This window comes from Mustelus asterias, unplaced genomic scaffold, assembly GCF_964213995.1.
Source record: "Mustelus asterias unplaced genomic scaffold, sMusAst1.hap1.1 HAP1_SCAFFOLD_785, whole genome shotgun sequence".
NCBI lineage: Eukaryota > Metazoa > Chordata > Chondrichthyes > Carcharhiniformes > Triakidae > Mustelus > Mustelus asterias.
In genome coordinates, this window is record NW_027590732.1 from 62,186 (window position 1) to 72,500 (window position 10,315).

General features: G+C 53.5%; 1 protein-coding gene across 1 annotated transcript in view; it reads left to right on the forward strand.

The window, feature by feature from the left end:
- The window catches only part of LOC144487437 (baculoviral IAP repeat-containing protein 1-like), a 50,119-nt gene that overhangs the window by 30,150 nt on the left and 9,654 nt on the right, over positions 1 to 10,315 (forward strand). Inside the window, exons 9-11 of the mRNA XM_078205511.1 lie at positions 1,977 to 2,016; positions 3,868 to 5,979; positions 7,728 to 7,904. Of these exons, the coding sequence (XP_078061637.1) occupies positions 1,977 to 2,016; positions 3,868 to 5,979; positions 7,728 to 7,904 (2,329 nt within the window). The remainder of the gene's footprint in view (positions 1 to 1,976; positions 2,017 to 3,867; positions 5,980 to 7,727; positions 7,905 to 10,315) is intronic.

Sequence of the window (10,315 nt, forward strand, 5' to 3'; positions counted from 1 at the left end):
TTGGAATAGTGTAGGTTAGAGGGGCTTTAGATTGGTTTCACTGGTCGGCGCAACATCGAGGGCCGAAGGGCCTGTACTGCGCTGTAATGTTCTATGTTCTATGTTTAAGGGGAGAGATACAAAAGTGTCCAGAGGGGCAATTTTTTCACACAGAGGGTGGTGAGTGTCTGGAACGAGCTGCCAGAGGTAGTAGTAGAGGCGGGTACAATTTTGTCTTTTGAAAAGCATTTCGATAGTTACCTGGGGAAGATGAATATAGAGGGATATGGGCCAAATGCCGGCAATTGGGACTAGCTTAGGGGTTAAAAGAAGGGGTGGCATGGACAAGTTGGGCCGAAGGGCCTGTTTCCATGCTGTAAACCTCTATGACTTTATGAATTAAACTCCATCTGCCATTCCTTGGCCCACTGGCAAGACACCGGGACCAGAGGAAGATCCTTTGACCTCCACACAGAAAGGAGGGTGGGGACCTCTGTTTAATACCTCAGGTCAAGGATGGTATGTCAGCCCAGACATCATGGTTCAGTCGCAGGGAAGCTACATGCCACCGACTGATGGCACGGTACGGCACGGTGGTACAGTGGGTTAGCACTGCTGCCTCACAGTGTCAGGGACCAGAGTTCGATTCTTGGCTTGGGTCACTGTCTGAGCGGAGTCTGCACGTTCTCCCCGTGTCTGTGTGGGTTTCCTCTGGCTTCCTCCCACAGTCCGAAAGACGTGCTGGTTAGGAGCATTGGCTGTGCTAAATTCTCCCTCAGTGTTACCCAAACAGGCGCCGGAGTGTGGCTACTAGGGGAGTTTCACAGTAACTAAGCAGATGACACAAAGGTTGGTGGATTTGCGGATAGCGATGAGGACCGTCAGAGGATACAGCAGGATATAGATCGGTTGGAGACTTGGGTAGAGAGATGGCAGATGGAGTTTAATCCGGACAAATGTGAGGTAATGCGGAAGGTCTAATACAGATGGAAATATACAGTAAATGGCAGAACCCTTAAGGGTATTGATAGGCAAAGGAATCTGGGGGTACAGGTACACAGGTCACTGAAAGTGGCAGTGCAGGTGGAGAAGGTAGTCAAGAAGGCATATGGCATGCTTGCCTTCATCGGCCGGGGCATTGAGTCCAAAAATTGGCAAGTCATGTTGCAGCTTTATAGAACCTTAGTTAGGCCGCACTTGGAATATAGTGTTCAATTCTGGTCACCACACGACCAGAAGGAGGCTTTGGAGAGGGTACAGAAAAGATTTACCAGGATGTTGCCCGGTATGGAGGGCATTAGCTCTGAGGAGAGGTTGGAGAAACTTGGTTTGTTCTCACTGGAACGATGGAGGTTGAGGGGCAACCTGATAGAAATCTACAAGATGATGAGGGGCATGGACAGAGTGGATAGTCAGAAGCTTTTTCCCCAGGGTGGAAGAGTCAATTACTAGGGGGCACAGGTTTAAGGTGCGAGGGACAAGGTTTAAAGGAGATGTACGAGGCAAATTTGTTTTACACAGAGGATGGTGGATGCCTGGAACTCGCTGCCGGGGGAGGTAGTGGAAGCGGATACGATTGTGCGTTTTAAGAGGCGTCTTGACAAATACATGAACAGGATGGGGAATAGACGGATATGGTCCCCTGAAGGGTAGAGGGTTTTAGTTCAGTCGGGGCAGCATGGTCGGTGCAGGCTTGGAGGGCCGAAGGGCCTGTTCCTGTGCTGTAATTTTCTTTGTTCTTTGGACGGTTCCCACAGAGACATGACAGCCTCCCCCACCAGCTGCCCCCCCCCCCCCACCCCACCCCTACCCTGCCACGTCGCCCTGCCCCCACTCACCGACGCTACAGGCCCCAGAGGGTAAAGATGCCAGGTTTCCAATCCTGGAGCACGTTATCGAAAGACAGCCCAACCGTTGGCCCTTCACCTTGTTGCCCGACAGTGCGACGGACAACTTTGTGGAGTTGTGTATGTTGACACTCTTTTTTTGTTTGACAGCCTGGGGAACCCAGACAGAACGAAGATTCTGGCCACGGAGGTAAGTTTGTCAACCTGTCATTATTGGACCGTCGAATCCCGACAGCGCAGAAGGAGACCATTCGGCCTGCCGATCCTGCACCGACTCTCCAAAAAAGCCTCTAATGCAGGCCCGTCCCTCTCCAGTCCTCTTCCCGCGACCCAACACATTTAGCATGGCCAATCCACCTAACCCGCACATCTTTGGACACTAAGGGGCAATGTAGCATGGCCAATCCACCTAACCTGCACATCTTTGGACACTAAGGGGCAATGAAGCATGGCCAATCCACCTAACCTGCACATCTTTGGACACTAAGGGGCAATGTAGCATGGCCGATCCACCTAACCTGCACATCTTTGGACACTAAGGGGACAATTTAGTATGGCCAATCCACCTAACCTGCACATCTTTGTACACTAAGGGACAATTTAGCATGACCAATCCACCTAACCTGCACATCTTTGGACACTAAGAGGCAATTTAGCATGGCCAATCCACCTAACCTACACATCTTTGGACACTAAGGGGCAATTTAGCATGGCCAATCCACCTAACCTGCACATCTTTGGACACTAAGAGGCAATGTAGCATGGCCGATCCACCTAACATGCACACCTTACCTATGGCACGGTGGCACAGTGGATGGCACTGCTGCCTTACAGCGTCAGGAACCCGGGTTCAATTCCGGCCTCGGGTCACTGTTTATGTGGAGTCTGTACGTTCTCCTCATGTCTGCGTGGGTTTCCTCCGGGTGCTCCAGTTTCCTCGCACAGTCCAAAGATGTGGAGGTTAAAGTGCATTGACCATGCTAAATTGCCCCCCAGTGTCCAAAGATGTGTAGGTTAGGTGTATTGGCCATGCTAAATTGCCCCTTAGTTTCCAAAGATGTGCAGGTTAGGTGGATTGGCCATGCTAAATTGCCCCTCAGTGTCCAAAGATGTGCAGGTTAGGTGGATTGGCCATGCTAAATTGTCCCTTAGTGTCCAAAGATGTGCAGGTTAGGTGGATTGGCCATGCTAAATTGTCCCTTAGTGTCCAAAGATGTGCAGGTTAGGTGGATTGGCCATGCTAAATTGCCCCTTAGTGTCCAAAGATGTGCAGTTTAGGGGGATTGGCCATGCTAAATTGTCCCTTAGTGTCCAAAGATGTGCAGGTTAGGGGGATTGGCCATGCTAAATTGTCCCTTAGTGTCCAAAGATGTGCAGGTTAGGGGGATTGGCCATGCTAAATTGTCCCTTAGTGTCCAAAGATGTGCAGGTTAGGGGGATTGGCCATGCTAAATTGCCCCTCAGTGTCCAAAGATGTGCAGGTTAGGGGGATTGGCCATGCTAAATTGCCCCTTAGTGTCCAAAGATGTGCAGGTTAGGTGGATTGGCCATGCTAAATTGTCCCTTAGTGTCCAAAGATGTGCAGGTTAGGGGGATTGGCCATGCTAAATTGCCCCTTAGTGTCCAAAGATGTGCAGGTTAGGTGGATTGGCCATGCTAAATTGTCCCTTAGTGTCCAAAGATGTGCAGGTTAGGGGGATTGGCCATGCTAAATTGCCCCTCAGTGTCCAAAGATGTGCAGGTTAGGGGGATTGGCCATGCTAAATTGCCCCTTAGTGTCCAAAGATGTGTAGGTTCGGTGGATTGGCCATGCTAAATGTGTGAGGTTAAGGGAATGGGGTTATTGGGATGGGGGCCTGGGTGGGATTGCGGTCGGTGACGGCTCGACGGGCCGAATGGCCTCCTTCTGCACTCTCGGGGTTGTCTGGTCCTTGGACGAGGCGCTTTAGAAATGCAGATCTTTGCCTGTGGTCACTTTGTAACTCAGCTGGTTGTGCTTGGGTGGGATTTTCTCAGACGCTGTTCCCTTTCTTTTTGCCAGGGATGCTGTCCGGTGGGCGTCCCTGGGCTGGAGCGGTCGCGGCAATGCGGCGAAGGTTGAGGAAGCTGTACACCTCCTCCGCGTTCGCCGTCACCTCCTTCAACGACTGCGTGACCCTTGACCTGCGCCAGACCTTCACGGAGCCGCAGCTGCACCTGAAGAGCATCGCGGACAGGGCCCTGCGGCGGGTCACTCTGCCGGAGCTGGCCCGTGACCTGGAGCGGGTGACCCTGCTGGGGGGCGAGGTGGGCAGCGGGAAGTCGGCCCTCCTGAGGCGGCTGGCCATCCTGTGGGCTGGCGGCGGCTGCCCTCTGCTCTCCCGTTTCGACCTGGTCCTCTACTTGTCCCAGCGGCCGGCGGGCTCGGGGCGGGGGGCGGACAGCGCGGGCAAGGCTCAACTGCCGGGGTCGGACTTCCCGCTGAGCGAGGGCGCCCTGGGGGAGGTGGCGGGCGGCTTGAGGAACCGGCTGCTCGTCTTGCTGGACGACTACGGGGAGACGGAGCCGGGGATGATGGCGGAACAGCTGATTCGCAGGAACCATCTGACCCACACGGCTGTGCTAGTGGGTCTGAGAACCAACCGAATCGCTGGCGTCCGGCAGTTTGCCAACACCGTCATCTCGTTGGCTGACTTCCCCCTCTACAGCTCCATCTGGATCTTGAAGACCCTCTTCTCTCACGACGTCCCCCGCCTCCGGAAGTTGATCTACCGCCTGGGCTGGTGCCAGACCTTGCGTGGAATATTCAAGAGCCCCCTCTTTGCCCTCTCCGTCTGCCAGCTGTGGGTGCGGCGCCCGTTGGAGGATGCCGTGGACGGCCTGCTGGTTTTCCGGGCCTACTTGAGTTACAGCACGCGGGAAACCGGCCCGGTGGGGGAGGCGGCCATAACCGCCTGCGGACAGCTGGCACTGTCTGGTATCTTTGCCTCCCGCTTCGAGTTTGCAGAGGAGGATCTCCAGCTCGCCGGGGTGTGCCCCGAGGAGGCTCTAGGCCTCGGCCTGCTGAGCAAGTTCACCGCCCAGAGGTTGAGGCCCGTCTACCGCTTCCCCCACGTCCCCTTCCAGGAGTTCATGGCCGGGATGAGGCTGGGCGGGCTTCTGGGGTCGGAGGTCACCCGGGAGGAAGGGCTGGCCTACCTGAGACAGGTGGACACCTTCCTGGAGGCTTTCATCCGCTTCCACTACCTCTTGGCCTACACGGTGGGCGATTCGGCCCAGGGGGCGTCGCAAGTGGTGCGCCACCTGCTGGACATGACCGGGAAGCCGTCGGCCTTCGAGAGCCAGGCCGACCCCACCCCGTACCTACGGCAACACCCCGACTTGGAAATCTCCCGGGACTTCTTTGTCCAGTTTGCGCAGGTGTTGGAGCCCGAGGGGTTGCTGGCCTTGGCCACCAACCAGGTGCTGGAGTTCGCCCTGAGGAGCACGGCCTGCCAGGAGGCCCAGGCCGCTGTCGCCAACCTGATCCTGGACTTCCTGGCCGGCAAACGCCTGTGCTTCAAGACCTCATCACTCAGCCAGGGGAGCACCTTCCAATTCCTCAGGCTACACCCTCAGACCCTGCCCCTCCTGGACCAGCTGGAGATCTCGGTCTCAGGCAGGAAGGCGGTCGTCGGCATTACCAGCTATTCCAAGATGGCCGAATGCATGGGCCACTTCGGGGCCCCTCAGGTGGAGGAGGATTACGTGGAGTCCTTCCAGTCGCTGAAGAAACAGGTCGACAAAACACAGGCCCAAGAGAAGGACATCGCTAGCTTCTTCTCAATGGTTCACCACTCCATCCCAGAATCCTTCATGGCGCCCTTCCGCTCTCTACCCGCTCGCTACAAGGCGCCCAAGCTCAAACTTGACGTATGCAACATCGACGTCCTGCAGGAGGGCGAAGCGGAAAACCTGCTCACCTTCTGTTCCCTCTCCGACCATATCGAACTCTCACTCAGGGACGCCCGGGGGGTGCTGGGCAAGATGGAGCCAGCCATCGAGTTGTACAGGGACCGATTCAAGGCATTGACCCTACACGCAATGGAGTTAAGCCCAGAGGAAGAAGATCTGGTCATCTCTCTAAGGGCACTGGAGTCTCTGGAGTTGAACATCAACAAAGACCAGTTTCCAGGTATCAACCACTGCGCCTTGCATTTACGTAGCGCCTCACACTCCAGTAAGACATTTCCCAGGCACTTTACGGAAGGGTCACCAAAGGGCATTGGACATGCGCCTCCTGAGCAGATGCTCAAATGATACAAAACTCAGCCAATGAAGGAGGGGGATTTAAGGAGCGTCTTAAATTAGGAGGGAGAGAGAGAAATTGAGAGAGAGATGGAGAGAGAGATAGAGAGAGAGAGAGAGCTGGAGAGAGAGATGGAGAGATAGAGAGAGAGAGAGCTGGAGAGAGAGATGGAGAGAGAGATGGAGAGAGAGAGGGTTGAAGAGAAAGAGAGAGATATGGATAGAGAAAGTGAGGGAGAGAGAGATATGGAGAGAGAGATGGAGGGAGAAAGAGAAAGAGAGAGAGATGGAGAGAGAGAGATGGAGAGAGAGAGGGTTGAAGAGAAAGAGAGAGATATGGATAGAGAAAGTGAGGGAGAGAGAGATATGGAGAGAGAGATGGAGGGAGAAAGAGAGAGAGATGGAGAGAGATAGATGGAGAGAAAGATGGAAAGAGAGAGATGGAGAGAGAGAGAGAGATGGAGAGAGTCAGATGGAGACAGATATGGAGAGAGAGATGGAGAGAGAGAGAGATATGGAGAAAGAGATGGAGGGAGAGATGGAAAGAGAGAGGGATGGAGAGAGAGGGAGAGATGGAGAGAGAGAGAGAGGGAGATGGAGATAGAGAGGGATTGAGAGAAAGAGAGAGAGAGATGGAGAGAGAGATGGAGATGGAGAGAGAGAGAGAAATGGAGAGAGATAGATGGAGAGAGAGAGAAAGAGATGGAGAGAGAGATGGAGAGAGAGATGGAGAGAGAGAGAGATGGAGATGGAGAGAGAGAGATGGAGAGAGAGATGGAGAGAGAGAGAGAGAGAGATGGAGAGAGAGAGAGAGATGGAGAGAGAGATGGAGAGAGAGAGGTGGAGAGAGAGAGAGAGATGGAGAGAGAGAGAGAGAGATGGAGAGAGAGAGAGAGAGAGATGGAGAGAGAGAGAGATGAAGTGAGAGAGGTGGAGAGAGAGAGAGATGGAGATGGAGAGAGAGAGAGATGGAGAGAGAGATGGAGAGAGAGAGAGAGATGGAGAGAGAGAGAGAGATGGAGAGAGAGAGATGGAGAGAGAGAGAGAGAGAGATGGAGAGAGAGATGGAGAGAGAGAGAGAGATGGAGAGAGAGAGGTGGAGAGAGAGAGAGAGAGAGAGAGATGGAGAGAGAGAGATGGAGAGAGAGAGGGAGAGGTTTAGGGAGGGAATTCCACGGTCTGGGGCTCAGGGCGCTGAAGGCACGGCCGCCAATGGCAGAGCGATTAAGGCAGGAAGCCAGGATTGGAGGAGTGGTGGTGGTGGTGGGGGGGTCTCGGGGGTGGGGGTGGAGGGGGGGGGGGGGGCTCTGGGAGGAGATTACAGAGACAGGGAGGAGAGGGGAGGACTACGGAGGGATTTGAAAACAAGGATGCGGATTTTAAAACTGGATTGGGAGCCAGCGAAGTCCAGCGCTCAGAGCGGGAGGGTGAAGGGTCAAGGGTCAAAGGGTCATGGCAGGAGTTGGGATACAGGAGTAGCAGAGGGTTTCGGGAGCGTTGGCGAATGGCCAGGGCAGGTGAAAAACCTTCAAGATAGATTCCCAGATGATCAGGGTGAGCAGGTCAGTCCCATGAGGTACAGAGGACGCGTCCCCTTACTATAGTGAGGTTCACCAGTGGATGTTTGAATCATAGAGAACCTGCTGAGTCGCATGGACCAGCTGGAACACCTGAAAGGACTCACGATCGACATGGGACCCAATTCTTCTCAGAGAATCATCGACCAGATCCCCGAGGGCATCGCAAAGCCGCACAACCTGGAAAAACTCATCCTGTCGGGAATCAGCTTGGCGCAAGATTCGTCCAAACTAGGTAACTCCCGTCCCAGTCCAACCGTCGATTGCCGGGAAATGCCCATCTGGGTTCAGTAATGCCCCCTTCAGGGAAGGAAATCTGCCGTCCTGACCCAGTCTGGCCTACACGTGGTTAACTCTCGATTGCCTCTTAGCAAGTCAATGTTAAAGACCACGTTGTGTACGGGGGGACGCGATGGCCCAGTGGTATTATCGCTAGACTATGAATCCAGAAACTCAGCTAATGTTCTGGGGGACCCGGGTTCGAATCCCGCCACGGCAGATGGTGGAATTTTAATTCTACAAAAAAATATCTGGAATTAAGAATCTACTGATGACCCATTGTCGGAAAAACCCATCTGGTTCCCTTTAGGGAAGGAAATCTGCCGTCCTTACCCCGGTCTGGCCTACATGTGACTCCAGAGTCACAGCCAATGTGGTTGACTCTCAACTGCCCTCCAAGGGCAACTAGGGATGGGCAATAAATGCTGGGCCCAGCCAGCGACGCCCATGTCCCACAAATGAATTTAAAAATCCTCTCGGGGCTAAATCCATACACTTTCCGAGGGAAGTCAGCCAGATTCTAGCTCCTAAAATTAGCAGAGAAATGTAACAGGCCTTCGAGCCCGTTCCGTATTCTGTTTGATGACAGTCAGTAACTTAACCTAACTACAGTAGCACAGTGGTTAGCGCTGCTGCCTCACAGCGCCAGGGACCTGGGTTCGATTCCCGGCTTGGGGTCACTGTGTCTGTGTGAAGTTTGCACGTTCTCCCCCCCATGTCTGCGTGGGTTTCCTCCGGGTGCTCTGGTTTCCAACAACAATCCGAAAGATATGCTGGTTAAGTGCATTGGCTGTGTTAAATTGCCCCTCAGTGTCCAAAGATGTGCAGGTTAGGTGGATTGGCCATGCTAAATTGCCCCTTAGTGTCCAAAGATGTGCGGGTTAGGTGGATTGGCTAAATTGTCCCTTAGTGTCCAAAGATGTGCAGGTTAGGTAGATTGGCCATACTAAATTGCCCCTTAGTGTCCAAAGATGTGCAGGTTAGGTGGATTGGCCATGCTAAGTTGCCTCTTAGTGTCCAAAGATGTGCAGGTTAGGGGGATTGCCCATGCTAAATTGCCCCTTAGTGTCCAAAGATGTGCAGGTTAGGTGGATTGGCCATGCTAAATTGCCCCTTAGTGTCCAAAGATGTGCGGGTTAGGTGGATCGGCCATGCTAAATTGCCCCTTAGTGTCCAAAGGCGTGCTGGTTAGGTGGATTGGCCATGTTATATTGCCCCTTAGTGTCCAAAGATGTGCAGGCTAGGTGGATTGGCCATGTTAAATTGCCCCTTAGTGTCCAAAGATGTGCAGGCTAGGTGGATTGGCCATGTTAAATTGCCCCTTAGTATCCAAAGATGTGTTGTTTTGGTGGATTGGCCATTCTAAATTGCCCCTTATTGTCCTAAAATGTGCAGGTTAGGTGGATTGGCCATGCTAAATTGCCCCTTAGTGTCCAAAGATGTGTTGGTTTGGTGGATTGGCCATGTTAAATTGCCCCTTAGTGTCCAAAGATGTCTTGGTTTGTTGGATTGGCCATGCTAAATTGCCCTTTAGTGTCCAAAGATGTGCAGGTTAGGTGGATTGGCCATGCTAAATTGCCCCTTAGTGTCCAAAGATGTGCAGGTTAGGTGGATTGGCCGTGCTAAATTGCCTCTTAGTGTCCAAAGATGTGTAGGGTAGAGGGATTAGTAGGGTAAATATGTGGGGTTACGGGGATAGGGCCTGGGTGGGATTGTTGTGGGTGCAGACTTGATGGGCCGAATGGCCTCCTTCTGCACTGTAGGGATTCTCTAAGTTACTTAGTCGCCACACTTCGGCTCCTGTTTGGGTAACACTGAGGGAGCATGTATACAGAACACAGAAACTTACAGTGTAGAAGGAGGCCATTCAGCCCATCAAGCCTGCATCGGCAACAATCCCACCCAGGCCCCATCCGCGTAACCCCACAAATCTGCCCCGCTAATCCCCCTAACCTACATAACCCGGACGCTAAGGGGCAATTTAGCATGGCCAATCCACCTAGCCTACACATCTTTGGACACTAAGGGGGCAATTTAGCATGGCCAATCCACCCTAACTAGCACGTCTTTCGGACTGTGGGAGGAAACCGGAGCACCCGGAGGAAACCCACGCAGACACGGGGAGAACGTGCAGACTCCACACAGACAGTGACCCAAGCCGGGACTCGAACCCGGGTCCCTGGCGCTGTGAGGCAGCAGTGCTAACCCGCTGTGCCACCGTGCCGCCCTGATCGGGTTAGAGGCTGTACACTCTGCCGTGTTATTATGGATGCAGCATATATCACCATTGACAATGAGCCAGGCCCATGCGTCCAGACAGAAGTGCATCATCGGCGGCCCGTTTTCTCATCTAAACCTTTAACTGAG